Here is a 24,504-nt window from a genome sequence, read left to right as displayed (position 1 = left end):
TTCTATCAACCCGGACTCCAGATTCTCTCTCTAAAGAGAGGATCAAAGATGAGCTCCGGGGACCAGCATGAGCCAAGCAAGATGGCGCCGCTATAAACACTTGCCTGCGACATAACAGGCAGGGGCCGAGCATCAGACCCCACCAAGAAAGCCTACCGGCGGCGGCAGAAACGTAAAAAGGCTCAAGGGTCAATGCGATGCAGATGAGCACCGCTGCAAATCCTCGGCCCCGGATAGGCTACAAGGCGCCGAGGGGAACGTCACGGTGTTCCTCAGTGACTCGCCTCCTGGGTCACTCGGCTGCTAGGCCCACCGCCGACCACTCACCTGTGACCACACGAACCCGATCACTGCGATCATTGACGCAGCCTGCGATGCTTGAGGCCAAAGCTGATGCCCACCCTCTATCCTTTTTTTTTTTATTTTTTTTTTTTTTTTTTTTTTTTTTTTATGATGATGATGATGATTACTATTATTATTATTATTATTATTATTATTATTATTATTATTATTATTATTATTATTATTATTATTATTATTATTATTATTATTATCACCATCATTACTATCATTATTATTTATTATCCCTCAAAACAAGTGACTGATGGTTGTGTGCTGTGTTTCTCTTGCATAGGCTTACCAGACTCTTGTAGGCTCCCTGTGTTCTTATGTTATTAGTCCAGCCAGGTACTGACCTGAGTCCCTCCTATATAGTCTTATGTATAGGCCTACCAGACTCTTGTAGACTCCTTATATTCTTATGTTCTTATTAGTCTAGCCAAGTACTTCCCTTTGTCTTCTGTATAGGCCAACCAGACCCTTGCAGAATCCTTATGTTCTTGTTGATTCAGCCTCATCCAAATTAGTCTGTCCTGCATGGTTCTTGTAGACTCTATGCTCTTATGTTCTTAGTCCAGCCATATACTAACCTGAGTCTCCTCCCTTAGGGTCGGCTGGGCAGCCTGGTCCGGGGCGGGGAGATGGAGCGGTGGCAGGAGGTGGTGCAGTACCTAGGGCTGCCCAACCCCCACCACACCCAGGCCCCGCACACGCCCATGGCCGCCCACGGAACCTCGCCCACCCACTCCCACGGGCATGGGCCACCTCTCCACCACCCCCATGCCCTCTACCCGTCCCATGAGACCTCGCCCCCCACCCCTGCTGCGCCTGTGCCCAGGGGTGTGCTCCTCAACAACGCCACCCTCCCACCGCCCATGCCCGACCCCATGACCCACAACATCACCTACACCAACAGCATGGGTGAGTTGCATGGGCTTAGTGTGAAGTTGTGGCTTACTGTGTGTGTGTGTGTGTGCGTGTATTTACCAAGTTGTAGTTTTACAGGGCCTGGGCTTACACTCGTGTGGTCCCGTCTCCATATCTGTACTTGTCCAGTTTTTTCTTAAAGTTGTGCACACTCTTCGCCAATACTACATCCTCACTTAGTGTGTTCTAAACCTCTATGTTTCTTTACAGGAAGCTATATTTTTTTATGTCTCAGCCATTTTCCTTTTCTCAATTTTTTACTGTGTCCTCGTGTGTTGCTGGTGTTTCTTACTTCTCTTCGTAGCAACTCCTCATTACATACTTCTTCCATTTTATTCCACAATTTATAAATTAGTATTAGGTCTCCCCTTTCTCTTCTTTGTTCCAATGTTGGCAGATTCATTTCCTTTAACCTTTCTTCATATGACAATCCCTCCAGTTCTGGAACCATCTTCGTTGCCATCCTTTGTATTCTTTCTAGTTTCTTCACGTGTTTCTTCTTATGGGGAGACCACACAGTTTCCGCATATTCCATCTTTGGTGTAATCATAGTGGTAATCATCTTTTCATCATATCCTTATCCATGTAGTGGAATGCTATTCCTATATTCCTTACCATTCTATATGTATCTCCGAATATCCTATTTACATGACTCTCTGACTGTTGATTATCTTGTATTATCACTCCCAGATTTCTCTCTTCTTGAACTTTCTTTAATATTTCTCCATCTCCCATTCTATATGTCCATTTTGGTCTCCTGTCACTCTTTCCCATTTCCATCACATGACATTTCTTCACATTAAACTCCATCTCCCATTTCTTACTCCAATCCCAAATTTTATTTAGGTCCTCTTGCAGAATTTCACAGTCTTTACTATTTCTTGTGTGTCTCAGCAATTTCACATCGTCTGCAAACAAACTCACGTAACTATTTACTTTCTCCGGCATATCATTTATACATATTAGGAAGAGTATTGGCGCCAGTACCGATCCTTGAGGCACCCCACTATCTACATTTCTCCATTCCGATTTCATGTCCTTTACCACTGTTCTCATTTCTCTTCCCTTTAAGTAACTTTCCATCCAGTTTTTCATTTTCCCTTTCAATCCTCCTCTATTTTCCAACTTCTATAATAGTCTTGTATGTGGAACTTTGTCGAAAGCCTTCATCAAGTCCAAATACACGCAGTCTACCCATCCATCCCTCTCCTGTGTTATGTCCGTCACTCTCAATTAAAAGCTCAATAAGTTTGTTACACATGAACGCCCTTGTCTAAAGCCATACTGTTATTCTGTAATTAATTTTCTGTGTGTGTGTGTGTGTGTGTGTGTGTGTGTGTGTGTGTGTGTGTGTGTGTGTGTTTTTCTACAGGGTTCAGTCAGGTTCATAAGGTTCTGTATTTTATCGCATTTTATACAACTCTTGAACACACATACTTGTTATACTCACAATCAAATTATGCTCCGTTAACTTATTTGAACATCGTTATCAAAGAGCTCTCAGTAACACTATGAATTAATTTTGCAAGTTGTTTAGATTTCTTTTATTCTTTACGGTACAGTTTTAACCCGGTAGCTGCGGAGATCATGTTTCTTAAAGGCCCCTCTAAGTGAATTAGTGAGAAAAAATCATCACTCACACAAACCATTTCATAATATGTATATATCAACGCATTTGTGATCAGTTTATGCATCATCTATTTTGGGGGGTTTATATCATGGCAAAAATTTGGCCCATCGCAGGTACACGGTAAAGCCACAAATTTGGCCCATCACTGCTACCGGGTTAAACAAGGGAAAACATGGAATGAATAATGTGCTTATTATAAAAGTCTGCACAGCTATACCAAAGTGAAAGGACACCAACTTACTTTTTTCCTTATATCTGGGTCCATTTTCAACTCCCAAGCCCCTTCAGCATGTGCCATCTTAGCCTGTAGTGACGCATGCATTGTATCCCATGCAGGAGCCTCCAGCCACTTGGTGACCAGCAGCATGAACCTGACCAACAGTTCAGAGCTGGCCGGCAGTGACCACAGTCAGTACAAGATGGAGGCCACCACCACCCTGCCCTCTGAGATGATGTATTACCAGGTGAGAAGGGAGCACAAAACATTTCAAGCGATACTTTGTAATTGTGTGAATAAAATGGGAATCTTATGAAGGGATCAGGTGTTGTAGCAGTCATGTAAGGTGGGACCACAAAGCATTTCAAGTGATACCTTATAACTCTTTGAATAAAATGGAAATCTAATGAATGGATCAGGCGTTGTAGCAGTTGTGTAATTCGCCTTTTCGGAACAGCAGTCTTAATGGATGAATAAAATTGAAATCTTATAGACAGATCAGGTGTTATAGCAGACATGTAATTCACTCTTCCAGAACAGCAGTCTTGATGGCTTTGAGATGAATGACACCACCGACAGACTCATTTCCGATGCTCTCTCGGTGGAGGTAGAGGACTGATTGGCGGGTGGATGTGTTGTGCCCCACTAAAACCTCTAATCATTTTTGACGTTGAAATCCATGACTTTTAACGTTGAGAGTAACCAAGCTCAATTCATTCATAACTGATTTAGATTGATATTAATAATGCTGTTATGATTAATGATTAACATATTATTAATGCAAGATAGAATAAAAACTAAAGTGCCAGTCAGCAGCAAAAACTAGCAATAAAAATAGTGCTTAGATTATTTGTCACATACACACGCACACACACACTCAAGTTCTTACATAATTCACACATTTATCACATGCTGGAAAATTGTGTGAAATATCAAATTTAATTCCAATACAAAATGTTATGTAGGAGTAACTGAAAGACAGGTATAGTTATCCTTTTGTCATGCCCCGGGAGTTTATTTTCTCTTTTTCTATTTTCCTACACGTCCTCTGCGTGTATCGAAACACATGAGAAATTAATCAAGACAAGGTGAGGGTATTCACCGGCTGCCTGGGATTGAACCTGCGACCAACGTGACGGGAGAGCCACTCCTTACCGAGTCGGCCAAAGAGGTACCCCGCTGGCTAAGTGGGTTATGGGAGGCTCATTCATCAGGCATAGTTGCCGCACTACACTTTAATGCCAAAAAACAACCTGACTCACATCATGACAAGCTAGATAATACACAGCAGTCATGCACTAACATTTTGTATAGCATGTCTGACTCCCACACATACAAGGGTTTCCAGTTTTATGTAAGCGATATACAGCGTGAGACCTGCTGACGTAGACGGCAGTGTTTAGAGAAATGAGTGTATAGCAATATGTGGACTTCATATGTGGGTGAATATTGCCTTAGCCCCCACTACTAGCACTGCTCAACAATACAAGGGGTTGCACTTTTATGTTAGCAATATACAGCGTGAGACCTGCTGAGTTCTGAATAATCTCATGTAGAAGGCAGTGTTTAGAGAAATGAGTGTGTAGCAATGTGTGGTCTTCATTGTGGGTGTATACTGCGTTGGTCCCCACTAATGGCATCCCTCAACAACAGTGTGAGTGATGAGGGTGTCATCTCAGCCAGTGTCCGGGTCACAGTGTGGAGTGTGACCCTTTTCCTCAGAGTGTGTGTGTGTTTTCTTTGTCACAAGTCACCCTCCTCCCTGTCCAAGGATCTGGGGGATAGGAAGTTGATTGTACTGTTGGTCATGCACAGATTCCATTTTAAAGACATATTTGTAGAACATTTGGAAAACTTATAAATAATCTCCTTTTCAGAACACTACCACAGAAATGAACCAAACCACTGATGGGCTTCTATCTTCCATCCTCAACGATGAAGCCTTGGGCATGATGGAGATGGCACTGAATGACTGTAAGTACCCCTGAGTCCTATACAACTGTGTCAGAGCTTTTCTGTATGTATGTATGTATCTTAGTCCATGCAGCCTCCACACGACAGGGCTGGGACCGTGACTGACATTCAAATAACAGCATAGCCTAACTTCCTTAAAACTAATGATTTGTTTGGACCTGCAATACTCCATATAGTACTGTTGGCTATGGATATTGCAGGTGATCAAGAAAAAGCACAATAACCCAGTAGTTTGTTGACACCTGCATTTTGTTATCTATAATATGATGCAGTATACTTGTTTCAATAGGATACAAGTAGATGCTGAGCGTACTATTAATAATTGTCTTGTATTTATACTTTTTTTAATTCATAACGTCGTATTTCACATGGGCCCGGGTGGTGGCGTGTTGAGAGGACGGAGAAATGATAAACTTTTTACTCAGAGGGGGAAAAGATTAGCCAAGGAAACGAGATCCTGCCAGTCACACCCCATTCATCCCTCATCCCCTGAGATTGGCCCTTTAGCCTTAATGCCACTTTCCATAGTTTAGGTGGCTTCTTTCACTAACTCTCACCACTAACACCACACACACGTCCATGCTTTCATTACATCACAGCATTTTGTCAGCCTCTCCTTCTATATGTTAATACACACAGCTTTACTTGACGTTACGTGCTCATGCCACACAGCTATCTAGGGTTGATGTGAGGGAATTGTATCTTTATGCTCATCATAGAGACTCTTCACTCCTCTACACAGTATTCAGTCATTACAATCTATTTAGTAGTTAAATGAATATTTGTTGACTTTTATTTTACGTAAGTTAACTATGAACTGATAACAAATTAACCATGTAGTTGTGGATTTCAACATAATTAGACCAGAAAAAACTATCAAAAGTAGAATGCAAGTTAAATTTTAATGACAAAATGAATTCAAACTGATGTTATACTGACTGGAACCAGAGAAACCACAAGCAAAGTTGTTTGTCTCTGCGCCTGTATGATTTCCTGCACGTCAGTCTCAGGCACTGTGGATGTGTAGCTGCCAGTGTCGGTAGAGGCATCTCCATCCCCTCTACTGCCATTATATGTACTGAATGCTCATGTCAGTAAATCTTAATGAAACTAGCAGTGTGCATCATATGTTGTCAGATCAGGCACAAAAATGGTGTACACTTTTAGCTGAGAAAACTAGACTGTGTTGAGAGGCAAAGAATCTACTCCTTCATAACATCTTTGTCAGACATCACAGACAAGTGTGCTCGTAATTACGACTGTCCTTTCTGATCCCTCTACAGCTATTAAACAAACTAGTGTGGTTCTTGGGTCCATTGATCATACAGGCTGACCACAACCTTTCTCTTCCTTATTCTTCCTCCTTGATTGTCTCACATTAACCCGGTAGCAGCGACAGGCCAAATTTGTGGCTTTACCGTAGAGCAGCGACGGGCCAAAGTTGTGCCATGATATAAACTCCCCAAAATAGATGATACATAATCCAATCACAAATGCTTTGATATATATTATGAAATGGTTTGTGTGAGGGGTGATTTTTTTCTCATTTTTCTTGCTTGGAGGGACCATTAAGAAACATGATCTCCGCTGCTACCAGGTTAATACACTTAGGAGATGCACGCACTATACACCTGTGTGACTGAATGATGTGATTGAATCTGTACATGTTTCACCAGGAAGTCTTTTCTGTCTTACTTTCCACCTATTAAGTGTGGACCCCCAGCTTGCTCTATATTCAAAACAGGATGAGAAGGGTGTGTCATGTGTCAGATCTGTAAAGTTAGATGAGATAGGGCTTACTGAAGGGGTGAGTGTCCATGTGTGTGGGGGAATTAAGGAAAATCAAACGCATTTGCTCACTGCAGCTTTGGGGCACTCAAGAAGAATTAGTTTGATTTATGAATGAATTGGGCATCTTGGACATTAAAAGCATAATACTTAACCCGGTAGCAGCAGGGATCATGTTTCTTAATGGTCCCTCTGAGCGAGAAAAATTTGAAAAAATCATCACTCACACAAACCATTTCATAATATATATCAAAGCATTTGTGATCAGTTTATGTATCATCTATTTTGGGGGGGTTTATATCATGGCACAAATTTGGCCCGTCGCTGCTACACGGTAAAGCCACAAATTTGGCCCGTCGCTGCTACACGGTAAAGCCACAAATTTGGCCCGTCGCTGCTACACGGTAAAGCCACAAATTTGGCCCGTCGCTGCTACACGGTAAAGCCACAAATTTGGCCCGTCGCTGCTACCGGGTTAATTGATTGCTTAGTTTGTCATATTCATACTGGCTTTGTCCATGGCAGTGCTGCATCACCTGTGTATATATGAATGTATATCTTGTTAAGTGTCATAGGCTTGGGTTGGGTTGTCTGTTCTAATATAGATTGAATGTGGGTATTAAGGCATTTTCACATGGGGCAGGGTCTTCATGCCCAGGCTAGAGGCAGACATCCTTTGTTTATGGTATTCAACTTAATATATCCATTGTAAGATTTTCCACACCCCTAACTCACTTCATTTTACTTGTTTTACTTGTCTAAGCCCTTTGCAACCATTATAAAGTTATATTTGAAGCTGTTAAAATATCCAGGCAGGGCATCACCAAGACAAGGCAGATTGAGCATGCAATTTATTTTCAATTTCTAAGCTGATGATGGCAATATTTATATTATGTGCTCCTCCTCCCCTACCTAACTACCTTCAATGAGCCTTAATCCCTAAACCTCTATGATTCTTTTTGATTGCTGTTAATGTCTGAGGAAGAGTAACACAATCCTACTTGATCTAGGTGACCAAACTATTGCTCACCAGTCCTGAATGTAACAAACACAAGTCTTTCTCCCGTCCAGCAGTTTCGTAAATTCACCCACAATTCTACCTGGCAATGCTAGTCAGCCGCTAAACCTACTCCAAACTGCCCCATGTGAAGTTGCCTTTAATTGTGTTTGTCCCATAAAATCCCTCAGCACCGTGATATACAATGTTGCAGTTACTATGTCAGAGTGTTGTTGGATAGTACATAGCTTGGTGATGGGATGGAATAATTTCTACAGGGGAGCATATAATATTGTACTCCATACTCAGACATTCGGGTTCATTGTATAATTTCATAGTATAATAATTATTAGTACATATTTTGGTTTTAGATCATTGGTGGCCAGTTAGAGTTGAGAAAGGGGGGGGCTCTTTTTGCACACTTATTTATTTTTTAGTTTTTTTAAGTAGTTTACTCCAAAAACATAAAAGGTGATTACTGACCAAGTTGAGCTGCTACAGAGGCGAGTCTTCTTTTGAGCCTCTCCATGAGTGACTCTTAGAACTCGTTGACTCCATGTTTTTGCTATTTTCTTTAAAGTGATTATTATTCTGCTTGATAATTTTTATATTTTTCGTTAGATCTGCTTCTGTTCCTTGTAGTAAGTTAGTTTGCTCACAAGTTCTTCTTCAGCACACACTACCTTTATGTTCTGAATCTCTGCTTATTGTATCTTGCCAACTTGCATGAATGAACTAATGTTGAATTGTCAATTAGGTGATTCAAGTTTATGTTTGTATGAATCACTGTTATGTTTGCCATCCCTTCCCTCCTAAACGTAGTTGTTTTGTTTACCAGATGCTGCATGCCTGCACATATTTCCCTAAGTTCAGAGTTTTATGAGTAACAACCTTTTGCTCACCTCGTATTGATGCTACAATGATAGGGCAGCATATTTCAGTGTGTACATAATGGAGTTTATTATGATGCTGTACTTGGCACAAGAAATGAGGTGACAAAGGTGAAGGTAGATAATATTGATTGTACATAATGGGAATTTTTTGTATATACATTTTTTGGATCCATATTAACTTCAAAGAAAACTAAGATTCATGGGAATTTATACCTCATATGAATTCATGTTGTCCCTTAGTATGTCTTTTATTTTTATTACTTTAACTATATCTTATGAATTCATAATTACTATTAAAAGTAATATCTTTTGCTGCTGGACAGCATACTTTCTCTGCTGTATTTGTTACTATTGAATAACGTACCATTTCAAAGTCAAAGCATTTTGAGAAGATCCAAGTGTTCTGCCCAAGCAATTTTACCACAAGTAAATTATTGACATGTTGGTACATGAACGTTAAAGTAAATCCTTTACTAAGATTGAGAGTAGGGAGCCGAGAGGATAACTACAGCCTTAGTGTTGTTGCCGGGCACAGCTGGGTGTGCGCTACCTCAGCTGGGTTGTGAGGAAGGCGTCGACGTCTCCAGTGACTCCGCAGTGTCTTCCCTTAGTCCTGACGAGCCCTGGGGCTCGCTCGACCACACTACACAGCCCCCAGGTACACTAACACTGCCACACAGATTCACACAATAGCAGCCCACGGAAAGTTACAAAAATATCATTCCTTACTGGAGCATTATCTGTAGTGTGGTAGTTTCAAAGAATACAAGACATGTACAATCTAACGTAAATGTTTCAAAGTAAATCTTGAAGATTTTTCACGTATTTATCATCATAAAAGTGAAAGAGGTATCCCAAAGATTGTATGATATGGAAATGCTTTCAAATAGCTCTCTCATTATGCAAGTTGGCAACTTCTGTTACTCTCCAATATATCTTGCTCTTGCTCAGTCCAATGACTCTCCATCTTCCCATAGTAGTGTCCATTCTTCATTCATGGTTTCCTTCTTGCTAAGCACCCATTCATGGTGCAGGGAGCATTGCATGTCATGGGTATTGATGGTAAAGGTAAAAATGTAATCTTGGATATTACTTTAAGAAATTTATATGCAGAATGAACATATGCCTGAACAGTTAAGTCACTAGAGTACACACTGACTCGCAGATGGTGGTAGTCGGAACCAAAGTGGCGACTACAATGCAGGGAGTTATCGCTACGCCCCCGAGGACCCGCACCGCATGCCTCCGATACCCCTCAAGAAGCAGCATATGTTTGGACGAGGTAAAGAAACAGGAGCATGCTGTGTGCTTAGGAAACTGATGTGTTGATATGAGTGTGTAGATGGTGGGAAAGATATCTTTTCAGTGAGGATTTAAGTGTGGTAGCTTTCAAAAGGTGCATACTGTAAATATATTAATACATTACCTAATAGAGAGAGTAATTTCGTTTGTTTTCACTGATCCAAGGTGGAGCAACAGGGAGCCTAGGTGGTGGGAGCAGCAGTGGAGTTGGTAATGTGGGTGGATATGGGAGCCACTACCCCCCGCCGCCCAGCATACCAGCCATGGAGGGAGCCACAGCCCTCGACCCGGCAGAGATGAAGTATTCCTGCACCATGGACTTCCGTTCTCAAGGTAGGCACCCAGTGACAAACTGTGTAAGCCTGGCACTTTCATTAAATTGAGTATAGTAACAACTGCAGGATGTTATGATGTAACTGAGCAAAACAGTTCAGTAGTCTAGTTTGTAGAAGAGTTAAGTTGAAGGTAAATGGGAACAAAGTAAGTTTTATTTTGCAGAGTCCCAAAAATTTTGTGACCAGTTTCATTGAAAGTTAATGCCAGAGGTAAGAGTTTGTTTTGCCTTAGTTCTGTCCTTTGCAAATATGAAAAGAGAACTTCACTAGACTTGCATAAGGAAGAGAAATAGTGATGATCTCTGGGTTATATTATACAGGCAACCATTGCTATACAGTTTATTGATGTATGATTGGCTACTTATACAATCTTCAACGTTCCCTATCAAAAATCAGTATAAAACCCCCTTCAATTGGTTATGGGATATGTCTGTGACAGTGGTGCAATCTGATCACTATGCAGCAGAGTGGTGGTGCAGTCATGCAGCACACTGCACAGAGGGAGGTGTCCCTTACTCATGCCTTGCTCAGTCTCTGTCTGCAGTGAAATGTGGGATATTTCTTTTTAACAGCAAGGTTTAAGAATTGTTTTTGTTAATTTGGGATGAACTGTGGATGAGTGTTTTGGAGGTTTAGGGAATCTATTAAGGGTGAAAAGGCAACTTGTGCTCTGGCTGAGTATAGTGTAGCATCTGAATGTGATTTTATAACCAGAAGAGAATAAGGTGAAACAATTAATGTGGCTTATGCAAGAAAATGAGCCATGTAGCTTGAGGAAAGTGTTGGAATCCATATCTGAGAGGCAGGATGGAATGTTCAAGGGTAAATGTATTAGAATTGAGAGTTTTAAATGAAGACTAGACAAGTTTATAGATTGGGAGGGGGGAGGGGAAATACTAGTGACCATTTGTAGACCAACTGACCTCTTGTAGCTTCCTTATATCCATGAGATTTGTTTTAAAGGAAGTTCCAAAAACTGTAGGTATCAAAATAGGTGGAATACAAAATTTTATTCAGAATATCTACGAATTGTGTGAAATGGAACAATGAAGAAGAAACAGGCTGAAATAAGTAAGCCAAGTAACATGAGAGAGAGAGAGATTTATATAGATATTCAGACCAGAGAGAGAGAGAGAGAGAGAGAGGAAGGGTAGCAAACAGCTATAATGCATTTTTGACGTGGTGTTGCTCAGGGCGGGATCGTGACGGTGCAAAATGTCCCAAGGTTATTGGTTCCCAACTTCCCGTGGTTGCCTGGTTGAGCCATGGTCGTATTAGGCGCCATATTTTTCTTCTATTATTATTGTAGTATTGAGTCATAAACGACTTTGATCTGCAGTTAGTTGAACGTAATTTATCTCACTGCTACGGTCACCTTTGTTGTAATAATGCTGAATGCGCCCTATAGCCTGTTTGTCAGTTATCTTAATTCTGTTAAAATCACTGATATATAGATCGGAAAATAGAACGAGGAGCTATACGTTAATTGCACCTATTTGACACGCCATTTAACAGCTATAGAAAGTTCAGCGCGGCATAGGAAAATAAATCATTGTACCGGATGTAGTGACGTTATATATTGTTATAACTATTCGTTATATAACCATAACGCGAAAGGATATATATCCAAAGGCCAGTTTTACAGTCCAATACAGCAAGTCCTTGTAGCTCTAGTGTTTGTATCTGGTATTGAGTAGAAATAAAGGATTATTGTGGAAAGTATGGTTTGGTTTGGGCGCCTACAATGACTGTGTTGGACTGTCGAGCTGGCCTAGACAGGACCATGAGTTATCTATCAGGCAGCCATGGCGTGCGGTGTCTGGCGTGCCAAGTGAGGGTGACGCGGCATCTCCGGGCTTGCCGAGGCCGCGGCCAGGCGGCGCCGCTGTCCCTGTACGGGGCTGCCGCCGCGGAGCTTTCTCTAGTATTATTTTCTGCATATATTGAGTGTTTTCAACCGATTGTTTACAAATCATAAGTAGTGGTGTAATTATCTGTACGTATAAATGTGGCGATGTAACCGTAAATATAAGTGCGGTGTGGAGTCAAGCAGCGGCGTGCGGCACCTGGGCGCGGCGAGGTAAACAACAACAGTGTGCGGAGGGTTGTGGCGCGGCGGCGGCCTCTGCAGAGGTGGTGCTCGTTGATACACTGTAATGGCCTGTGCAAGGCTGCCTCGTGCGTGGTTGTGAGCGCCGTGTGTGCCTGAGGCGTGGAGGAAGACAGGAGCTAATAGACGGGGCGAAGCAAAGGCCGCGGAGCCAATATAACTAACGGTGTGTCCCGCGCCGCCCCGCCAGGAGTGTGAGGGCCCAGGCGCTAGGTGCCGCGGCGACCAGAGTTGATCAGAGTGTGGCGTTGAGCGGGGCGGGGGTAGAGTAATACCTGGCGGCAGCCATCCCCGGTGTGTGGGGAGGCGGCAAGGTAACCGTGCAGTGGAGGCACCCGGTGGTTGCTAAGCAATTATCCACACTGGCTGGGTGCATGGTCGGCGTGCAGACAGCATGCAAACTGCAGCTTATATATTGCCATGAAAGCTGCCAATAGATCCACCACGCGTATTCTAACCAGCACAAAGGAGAAACATGATTAAACTGCATGTAAAGTAATATTCCACTTCAATATTTTAATGAATCCATGGTCAGGTTAAAAATCAGTTTAAGGCATCTTGAGATCCCCCAAATAGAAAACTTCCTGTTAGAAAACTATAACAAAGGGATTGGAATGATGCAGACCAAATTATGTGGATGGACACTAACTATGATGTTCTAGTTGAAGCAAATTAATTGGCATAAGGTCATTATTTGTAATAATTGCTAAACAATAGATGATTATAAAACAAGAAATGGAAGAAGACAACAAAGGCAATTTGCATATGTAATTAGAAAAAAGAAAAGATTAACAGCAAGAACAAAAAAACTTGGGAGAACACTATTGTTATGGAGAGCAGTAATTATTTGTATTTCCTTGATTATCAAATTGGCTGGAAAATAACCAAGAGGATTTTGTACAATTCTTAAAGTATTCTAAATATTACCCTTACATAAAATAATCTCTAAATAATTTGCTGTAAAGTAACCTGATTATTGCCCCTCCACTTTGAACTTCATCCATCAAGATCAGTTTGTACGAACATTAACTATAATTTTTGAGGTTTTCTCCAGTTTTTCGATATTAAAAAGTGATCAAATTAAAAAGGTAATTAGCATACATATATGGCACTGAGCAGAGCTTAATCTGTGGACTTAACTTTGGTAAACCCTTTGGTAATCACCACTATTGATTTAGGTGTGAGAGGAAAGTGTTTGTGTAGTAATGGTGCCATGAGTGCATGGCCAGGATGGGTGGCAGTGATGACAGCCCACCTGCCATTGGACAGATACAGGTGCGGGAATCATTCAGTTTTTTCAACACCTTTGCTAAATTAGTCCCAGGTAATTATTATTGCGGAAGCTCATGTTTTCTATTTTTATAAGTTCAATAATTGATTTTATAGTAACACTGCTATATGTTTTCTCTAGGAAGTAATTTTTTATCTCAAACTATTATTAAAATTGGGATATTTGCTTGCTTATTTCGCTTATCTCAAAATCATGACTTTAATTTAGATTATGTATTGTCAGTGGCGGCTACTAAAACAGACGTCATCATTAGACATTCATGTTTGGGGAGTGCATGATGAGGACATCCAGACAATGCATCTCTTACCTGCATTATTATTTGTAAATTACGGCATGCATTTATGATTTTCCTCATATGTGTTAAAAAAAAGGTTCACCATAGAAACTTAATTGTTGCTTTCATTTCTTTATTATTATTGTTTGTCCATGTAATGTGCCCCTACACAGTCTAAAACTTAATTTCTCAATTTTCTCTTCCTGATTGGGAAGTTATTTAAACCATTTTGTCGTAAAACTTTCCCTAGATTGGTTTCATTTGTGACCTTTCTCAATTCAGTTCTATATAATAATTACTTACCTCCAGCTTAATTCACTCATTTTATCAGGTAGCAGCTCTTTTATTATTAATCAATGTTTTCGGTTGCGAGACGGTTCGCCGCCGTGCCACTTCGCCGATGGTCTCTGGACAGTTCACCTAATTCTCGGCGAACCATCCAACGGTCAAAGATTTAAATTTTGGTTGGAGTAAAGTATCACTATTCCTACTGTACTGGTCAGAAGTCAATATATTCATAGATGGGTAGAAATAAGTATTTTCCATCACTCAGGAATTATTCATGCGAAAGGATACTGGTATATAGAAAAAAAATGGAGACAATAATGAAGGTAATGATTGTAAGGAAGCTTCTTAGTGATGTCTGCAAGTGTGAGGGAGGAGGAAAGCGACCACGTCGCGTATATCATGACTTAAGTGAGGAGTAAAAAGGCGTAGCTTAAATATTTATGTAAAAATGAGTTACGAAAAATAAAAGAATTATATTAACCCTTTCCATCCGTGATGCAGACAACGGTGTCACAGTATGGAAAGGGTCAAGAGGAAATGGAAGAAGATTAATCCTCTTCTAAACCTCTCAATCCTCCTCTAAATTCCTCTTAATCCTCTTCCATTTCCTCTTTAGAGGTTTAGAAGAGGATTAAGAGGTTTAGAAGAGGACCAACCCTTTCCATATGGTGACGTCAGTGTCACCAGAGTGAAGGGATTAATATCAGAATGAGTATGAGAAAGTAGGAAGGAAGTAGATACGTAAGAAAACATATATTAGTAGCAGAATATGAGAAAGTAGGAAGAAAGTAGATAGGTAAAAATAGTGTAGTGGGTGATATCTTGATTTTTTTGTCTACGTATGAATAATTCCTGAGGAAAAAAACTTGTTTTTACTGTTACCCTTATTTTGTGTGTTTTAACGTGTTATAGAAATTAAAGAAGAGAAAAACTTATCTTATGCTATTATCATTCTTACTACCAGTGCCATCAGTGTTGGGCAAACAAATGCGTTCACGGTTTCTAGATGCCATCGGCGAACTGGCACACCGGCAAATCGTCCAGCTGGACATTTTGCCGGTGAATGAATAAGTCGGTTCACCGTTATCGGCGAACTGGCACACCAGCGAAACGTCCTGCATCCCTTTTTTCAGGTGTGAATGGCCTGGCTAAATCAGTTCTGTTACCATTATAGAATTAGCTTGTGTTTGATGTTAACTTCTTTAACCCTTTCAGTGCTATGAGCGTCTATGGACTGTTCTCAGGTTCTCTGCTATGAGCGTCCGGGGATGTTTTTATATTTGGGCTGCTAGTTGGCACCGTGTTGGTCACCCACCCATCCACAACCCGGGGGAGGAGAGAGAGAGAGAGAGAGAGAGAGAGAGAGAGAGAGAGATACAGAGTCAGAGACTGAGACAGAGTCAGAGACTGAGACAGAGTCAGAGACTGAGGCAGAGTCCGAGACTGAGACAGAGGCAGAGAGAAAGACAGAGACTAAGACAGACACAGAGAAAGACAGAGAGAGAGAGAGAGAGAGAGAGAGAGAGAGAGAGAGAGAGAGTTCCTTTCCATAATGATCTCCCCTCCACCTCTTCCTCCTCCTCGTTCTTCCCCATCTATCCCCATCTTCCTCTCCTCCCTCCCTCCCAAATCACACTGCTACTTCTGAGATGCTAACCTGTGAATTTTGTCTTCACTTCTCCCCGGCTCCCACAGTACGGGGTTCAGTCCATGTCCGGCCATAGCACTAAAGGGTTAAGCATGCCATGAAAACATGCCAGATTACAACATGTTAACTACTATTGCCTTTAATGTATGTTGCTTATATTGCAGAAGTGTCTGGATCAGCTGTGGAGCATGTCCAACACAACCACACCTACCACATGTCCCCTGAGGGTCCATCAGGCCTGTCACGACCAACTTCAAGAGACAAGCAAAAGAGTAAGGCATAATGCTTTATTTCAAAATAAATAGGAGACTGTGTAATAAAGATGATTATACATATGCTTCTCCCTTAGATGCCAATTCACATGTTGACATCAAAAGGAAAATTGAGTTTGTACATATATAATCTACTTGCACATTACAGATCGGAAAAATGAGAGTGAGCGTACCTTAACACGTGATGAGAAAAGAGCTCGGTCCATGAACCTTCCTATCACCTGTGAGGACATCATCAACTTGCCAATGGACGAGTTCAATGAGCGCATCTCCAAATATGATTTGACGGAAGCACAGCTCTCGCTCATCAGAGACATACGCCGCCGCGGCAAAAATAAGGTACGTTTTGGTCCATACTTAGACAAGTTGAGTTAACCAAGCCAGGTAGTAGTGGGCGCTGCTTAACCCTAAAATAGTAGCATTGTCCGAGATTCCGAATTTGGGCCTACTTTGCGTTGCGGATTGGACGCTCCAAGGCTTACGGCGCTCGGGTGCCATGACATTTCAGTTTGTACTCTCTCCTTTGTGTGTGAGGTGTGTTCGTGTTGCTCCCGTTTTTTTTATCTCCTGTAGCCAATTGACCGGTATTCCGTACAACGCTTCCAAATTAGTGCCTTGAGAGTGTGCCTATGAAACATATCCTGTAATTTTTTTTTTTTTTTTTTTTTTTTTTTCCAGGATTAAAAAAAAACTACTGTTCTTTAAAATGGCATCGGTTAAGGGGAAGTACGATCTGAACAAAAGTTGTGATTTACGAGAAGTGATGCTTCTGCTTGACAGTGATGTCGATGAGCTGCAACAGGAAAGTGACGAGTGTGAGTGGTGACAGTGTAGAAGAGAGGTGGTGATGATCAAAGTGACCTTGAAATGTCACACGTTTGTCACCTCCGTCCCGGTCACCAGGCCCCAACTTCTGCTTCCACGCCTAACAAATATCTATACCTCCCAGCATATCGGAGGTGGCTGAGTGGTTAGCATGCTGGGCTCACATTCACCACGCCATGGACAACATCGGTTCGAATCCCCATGCTACCACCTTGGATTTTTCAGTCACCGCCTAGTGGCCTAAGACTACCCACATGCTGTCCAGAAGACCACCAATCAACCCGGACTCTAGAAGAAACTGTCCAGTGAATCAAGAATGAGTTCTGGGGGGGCAGCATGAGCCAAGCATAACTGGCACCACTATAAAAATTCCCTGCGCCACGACAGGCTTCGGCCGGCCGACCATCTTGCCCCTGAAGAAAGCCTACCAGCGCTATAGGCAGGGATGTAAAAAATATATATATACATGTATATACTATATATACCCACCTGCCCCAGTATCACCCATCCACCCTACTGACCCCAGTGAACCCCAACCTGGCTCCTCACACCAACATCAGCCCACCTCAGCACCCTCTACTATGCATCAGATAGGAAAAGAAGGGAACCAGCGAGGGGGTAGTTCACGCACCCTGCGTCATTCACGTCACCTACGTAGACGGCCAGCTACCCCAGCCTGTCACCCCCCACAACACCAAGATATTGCTGAAAGAGAGAGAGAGAGAGCAAAGGAAAAGGAGAACGTAAAAGTAAAGGCAGATAAAAGTGTTGTCTTGCTGCTGCACTGCTGCCAAGATGCCCTAGATATCCATTATCTCAACATTACATGTTCCACAGGCATCACCAATAAGAATGGGAAGGCATAAGGCCTAGGGAGGCTGGAGCATATCATGGCACGTCTGGACTTCATGTGTGGCACAAGTCATTACTATCAGACAACACTGGCGGGCAGTGGTGAAAAGATTACAAGGATGTAGGATTTTTTTGTCATTTTTGCACATTTTTTGTTTTATTTTTTATAATGTTTCAGTTAAATACATTTAGTTCATAGTTCATAGAATTAAGAATAACATCTAATTTAAGTGAAATTTTTTAAAATAAACTTTGTCCCATTCCTATATGTATATTTCTACCCCCAAAGTTTGTCCGGGATTCCAGACATCGCTACTAGGCATGTGAGGCTGACAACACTACTATTCCAGGGTTAAGCAAATTGAGTAATGACTGGGGTAACTCAGTATGTCTTAGTGTTTTCAAGTTAACCCCTTCACTCCGGTGATGCCGACGTCGGCGTCCGACGGCATCACTGTATGGAAAGGGGTAGTCCTCTTTTAAACCTCTTAATCCTCTTCCATTTCCTCTTAATCCTCTTCTACACCTCCTAAGAGGAAATGGAGAGGATTAAGAGGAATGAGAGGTTTAGAAGAGGATTAATCCTCTTCCATTTCCTCTTGACCCTTTCCATACTGTGACGCCAATGTCTGCGTCACGGATGGAAAGGGTTAACCCTTTCATGCACCAGAAGTTTAATAAGTTTCTCTTTCCACTGCGACATCCATCTGGGGCTCTTTAGGGGGCCTCGCGGAATGCCCTGACCGTGCAGCGAAAAAATTTTCACGTTATCAATTTCACCCACGAGTATTCTTTTTTTCCTGGCATTATTATATATCGTTGGTTTTGGAAGAGATTATTCTGCCTTATGAAAGAAATGCAAATAAATAGCGAAGTTTACTGACTTCGAAAAAAACAGTGAATAAAGATAAATACGAAATACTTACGTTCACCACCTCATAGCTTTAAACTTCCTGACTCGACTTTTTATGATTTACATGCCAATAAAAGGGGATTTTTATGAGGATTCCAACGCTGTCATTGGAATTTTCATACGATCAGTAGTTCTCGAGAAAATGGAGGAAAACTATATTTCTATCTATTCCGTTCTCTCCAGTATTGGCGATTCTGAAAGATACTTTATTTTTGGCGAATTTTTAAAAGATTTTTTGACGCGATTCAAGTCAAAAGTTCAGATGTAGATGATTCCGTTTTGACGCAAATCGCGTCATGGTGCGTGAAAAGGTTAATAAGTAGAGTTTATAGCTAAGTGGTTGCCTGATAAACATGACAAATTTACAAGTGTTCCAAGAAAGGGAATCTCCTCTTTGGAAAATTGTTGTAATATTAAATTACAAAACATATTCCACAGATTATCACCAACGTTTCACAATTTGTTTTTAAGAAATTATATATTGTATACATTTGTATTCATCTGTGGTTCAAATTAAAACTAAATGCATCACATTTAAATAACTGACACAATACAGTCTCCCCACTTTATCTGCAGGCATGGTATATTGTTCCTGAACCACCGCGGACTTTTGCCTTTTGCATCAATAGCTTGAAAACTTATCTGTGTACTACTTATAATTGCCACAAATGAATCACACATACTAATGAATTATAGCATACTGTATACCACCATAGATATATTTACCTGGGAGACAGCATCAGCTAAAAGTCCCAAGAAAAGAGGTTCCTAACTCTCAACTTTTCAGTTACATTTTGCAATACAAAAGGAGTATCATGTACCTTAGAATCCTCATATGTTCTGTATAGGAAACCTTTGCAATCATTTATCAATCACTTAAATTTCTCCTCTTTGCAGGTTGCTGCCCAGAACTGCCGGAAGCGTAAGCTTGATCAGATTCTACATTTGGCTGATGAAGTGAAAGCTATCCAAACCCGCAAAAATGACCTCTACAACGAATATGAATACCTGAACTCTGAGCGGAACCGCATAAAGCACAAATTTTCTTTGCTGTATCGACACATATTCCAGGTATGCTATTAGGTGTTGATATGTGAATTATTAGAATATTAACCTGAGTCATCCTTCTTATCTCTACCCAGACTGGTTAGGATAGGCATGACAGAAAAAAACTTTGAATGCAGCAGTTGACAGGATTAAGACAAAAGTTATGAATGTAGCATTTGACAGAATTAAGACAAAAGTTAAATAAAACAAGGATGGTAACTACAATAGGTAATGGATTTAATATAAAATTTTAGACTAATATACAGGAACTTTAGATAAGCCATATTTCTCTTACATCTTAAGTAAAATGCCCCTGCAGAATCACTGGATATTGGTGGAATGATTTTTTTGTTAAACCAGGGGTCACAGGAAGAAATTAAATCATTTTTTACTTTCTTTTCTTTGCTAAAGTGATTAAAACAGTAAAAATATACTTTGGGGGCTCCAACAAAGAGCAAAAGCAGTCACATGTAATTCATGGAGGCATCATAATTTTTTTTCTTTTACAGAGTCTACGGGACCCTGATGGAAACCCATATTCACCTCATGAATACTCACTGCAACAGTCAGCAGATGGCAGCATCCTTCTGGTACCTCGTTCCTCAGCAGGTCACTCAGTGGATCCAAATTCCAGTAATAAGCCAAGAGGCAAGGATGAGCCAAAGCAGTGAACTCCCTCTGCCTTGGTAGACGACATACCATAGTAGCATTTTCCCCATAACTCTGCACTTCTGTACCTCAGTAGAATCTTGAGTCTTTAGTACCACTCCTAGACAAACAGAATAATTTGCCAAGGATTATTAATTTGCTGTGCTTATACATGTACATCAATATGGCAAATAGATTTTTATAAAATATGTCAGGAGGTGATTTTCAATGTTTTGATGTATGCTGTGCAGAGGGTCTTCTGTCTTGTGAGTTATAGCTGATTAAATAACCAAGTTTAAGTTTATGCCTTCGAAGTGCATTGCTAACAAACTTGTATCAAACCTATAACAAACTTGATGGACTACTTATTAGTTATGTCCCCCCAGTTTACAAAGGCTGTGATGACAACTCATGAGTGAAGCACTTTATGTATAGACCACGTATGATAGTTTTGGATGTTTTACATCACTATCTTCATATCCAGTTGGTACCAATGTATAATTTAATATAAAAATTCTGTTATTCTTGATACCTCCACAAGAAATGAGTTACCCTCAGTTATTTAAGTCATGGCAGGGAAGCGCTCTGCCAGTTCTTGGAGTGGGATTTGAAATTTCATGCCAGTCCCTAATGAATAGGAAGAAAATGATTCTAAGGAATCATCCCAATTTAATGATCTCACTTATTTTTTTACAAAATTATTTAAATTTCTAACCTCTCAGTAATGCTTAGGGCTGCTTTTCTTTTCAGTTAAGTAGTAAGGCTTTTCATAGCTTGAATTATGACCAATGTTCAGGCTAATGTCTTGTAAGTCATGTAATTTTTCTCAGGTAAAAAAGACACTTTCCAAGTTACATTCATTAAAGTGAATTTGACCTGTTTCACTACATTCAACAGCCTATTAAGATACAAACCCCTTAATCTGTTGTGTACATGATTTATAATCATTCTGTAGAATCAAATACAGAGGTTCTGCACCCACCATTTTGCTTGAAAAGCAGATGAGGTAAATATAAAGTAAGTACAAGAATATTATTTAAAGCAAATATTTTATGAGGTTTAGGACAATGCTTGTGTGTATTTGGACTGACTATGTGTTTGTATGAAGTTCACTATTCAAAACAATATTGTATAATTTTCTTATGATTAAGTTACAGACTTTATATTATAAACTTTATGGTAGCATGCCTTTCTGCCTTCTGGAAAGGGGGATGTACTGTACCGTTCCATTACCATAAAGCTTTTTTACTATGTATATGTATACATGAGTATGTACATGTACCAAGAAGAGTGCAAATACTAATCTAAGAGAGGATGCACTGTTCTGCAACTACAGGTCTAGGCTGCTTGGTTATCTGGTGCCACCATGTAACCGTAATACCTCCTAACAGATAACTGCCTGAAAACGTAGTCACTTACTGTAGCTTTTATTGTCAGATTTTTTTATATTTTTTATTGATCCCATGTGGCCTTGCAGCATCCTCTAGACATAGATGCAGGCAATTTCTGTTAATGAAATTTCTTTTAAAATTCAGTTACGTATGTCAATTATAAAGATGCCTTTTCTAAAGATTGTACGTAAATTATCATGTATATTTACATGCTTAAAGGTGGATTTTTATATACGCCTAAATGTTTGGGATGAAATGCTCTAACTGACCCAAACGTATTGAATGAATAGTTATATATTCACATAGTTAATATTAATTTTCCATTTGATGAACATGCATAAGTTTTGCAGTTTGCAAATGAGTTAGGGGAGACTCTCCCCACTTACTGAGCTATCTGCAGTTAACATACTGTGTGATACTGTGATAAAAACTCATTCATTCAGGTGAGCCCAAATGGGTAGTCTAGTGTATGTCTGTTGAAGCTCCTAGAACCAGAGAACAAAGACCTACCAGTTATTTTATTTGCATAATTTGTGTCATATCCATTGCAAGTTAAACCAGAAATCCAAACTCTAAAACTTGTTTTAAGTTCCATTATATTTTAAACTAATGATTGATTCTGCCTGACAGTTTCATTATATTGGAAGAAATTTTGCCACAAACACACAAAGCTTTCATTCCAGTGCTAATTAAGCATACTTGGCAAATGCTGTGTTGACATAATAGTGGTTCCCAAATGTTCATGGTATTTTCTTTATTTTAACTATAATTTATTAACTTAAACATGTGTAATTGGAGTCACTGTCATGGCTTTAAGCAAAGGCAAATATGTCAAAACTTAAAAATATCCCTTTTTGAAAGCCCATTTACTATGGCTGCTATCACTAAGTAATGCTTTGTGATCCAAAGTCAGGATTTATTAGCTGCTAACAATTCTTGTTTTTTTATTATGAATGGGATTTTGTCATAGGATGGGCATACATATATACATGTTAGTCTAAGAGTGTTTGTACATGTATATATGCTATGCTTACACACATTCACCAAAGTGTATATACAGATCCTGCTATATATACACACATGAAAAGTGTTTCAGTATAGATCAGGATGCATATGTATATATCCCCACCACATTCATTTGATCTATGCATTTTCACTGTCTTAACTGACACACATTTTATCATGTCCCAAGAAGCTAGGAAGGGTATTATTTTATATTATTGGGAGACCAGCACAAACACACCACCTGTTAGTCCATTATGGTGACAAACTTGACAGTGCTCACACATTTCCTCCTGGTTGAATGTTGTGTACATAGATTTTAACTTTTTAATACATTTATTACACAAAGATGAATGGTATCTGATGTTTACTGCCTGTCACTATTCCCTATACACTGTGGGCATGGAACTGAAGATGGATGCTATGGTGGGAAGATTTTTGAGGAGTGAATTGGTCAGTTTGGAACTTAGTTATATTACTTTCCTGGGGTATCAATGCAGTTTTGTGGGGGTGATGACTTCAAACAAAACAAGCACTCTTTGTGCTTCACAAAGGTTTTCTAGTTAATGAAAGTGTAGGGTGGTTCTTTTCTTTTTTCTTCTTTTTCCCATGCCTTTTTGTTCTTCTTTTTCACATGCCCGAGAATAGGAAAGCACCAAAATTCATTATCCATGTATTTACAGGAGATTACTCTTTCAAATATTTTTATATCAGGTCAACATAACATGTATTATTGCACAGACTTAGCACAGGTTTCAGATCTTAAGCATTTGATCAACCTCTATCCATTCCCCAAATTATCTTTGATCTTCTATTGGGCAGTAGACTGTCTCCAGTGAAATGTAAGCCAGTGTTGTTAATCCTTAAGATTTGTCAAACAGACAGTAATGGGTTCAGTGAAAGTTTTCAACTGTTGCTTAGTTTATGATTTTGTGAGGCCAGTGTTTGCCACTGGTATGTTCATTGTACACGCAAGGTTAACTGGTTATTGGTGGAGTATGTGGATGCAGGAGTGAGGCACTAATAAGGCAGAACCTAAGAAAAATTACACTCATATAAGAATTCCAATATACATACTAATAAATCTTTAAGTTAAATGACATAATGCCAATTCTGTTAGTGGTTAAGGCTTTACATTAACTATTTGCCTCCTTGATGTTGGAAACTAAGGACAAGAAAACTTGTGTTATGAATCCAACCAGGATAAGGTATGCTCATTACTGTAACCCAATACATCAAATTTCTTGAGCTGTAAATAAGGTCCACTGCATTTTATTCTTCATGTACTGTGTATCAACTGTTATTAGAGAGGGCCACTCCTTGAGACAGCCATTCAGTGGGCCAGAAACTGAGCTGCTTCTGCCTTGGTCTCACCTCTTTCAAGATGTAAATATTATTTTCCACCTTGACCATGGATTAAAAATGTTTTATTTGTTGAAATGTTTGAATGATAGCTGAAGGTGAAGACTAAATAAGAAAACTGCAAGAGCTTGTATTTTTATGTATGATATGGAAAGTGTTTTTAATAAAACATAAGTAGA

The 24,504-nt window shown here is 40.1% G+C and overlaps 1 protein-coding gene across 6 annotated transcripts in view; it reads left to right on the top strand.

Moving 5' to 3' along the window:
- The window catches only part of LOC126983932 (segmentation protein cap'n'collar-like), a 119,747-nt gene extending 95,243 nt beyond the window's left edge, over positions 1-24,504 (top strand). For 3 of the 6 annotated variants that reach the window (XM_050837158.1, XM_050837157.1, XM_050837159.1), the window contains 11 exons: positions 948-1,260; positions 3,233-3,360; positions 3,649-3,720; positions 4,991-5,087; positions 9,301-9,423; positions 9,931-10,047; positions 10,233-10,400; positions 16,178-16,285; positions 16,434-16,624; positions 19,773-19,946; positions 20,432-24,504. In XM_050837158.1, the coding sequence (XP_050693115.1) occupies positions 948-1,260; positions 3,233-3,360; positions 3,649-3,720; positions 4,991-5,087; positions 9,301-9,423; positions 9,931-10,047; positions 10,233-10,400; positions 16,178-16,285; positions 16,434-16,624; positions 19,773-19,946; positions 20,432-20,593 (1,653 nt within the window). In that variant the 3' untranslated portion in view covers positions 20,594-24,504. The remainder of the gene's footprint in view (positions 1-947; positions 1,261-3,232; positions 3,361-3,648; positions 3,721-4,990; positions 5,088-9,300; positions 9,424-9,930; positions 10,048-10,232; positions 10,401-16,177; positions 16,286-16,433; positions 16,625-19,772; positions 19,947-20,431) is intronic. The other 3 variants (XM_050837161.1, XM_050837160.1, XM_050837162.1) reach the window with 3 other exon arrangements.

Source organism: Eriocheir sinensis, chromosome 55 (genome assembly GCF_024679095.1).
Source record: "Eriocheir sinensis breed Jianghai 21 chromosome 55, ASM2467909v1, whole genome shotgun sequence".
Lineage (NCBI taxonomy): Eukaryota > Metazoa > Arthropoda > Malacostraca > Decapoda > Varunidae > Eriocheir > Eriocheir sinensis.
Note: the sequence above shows the minus strand (reverse complement) of the source record. Positions and strands in the feature narration are given on the sequence as shown.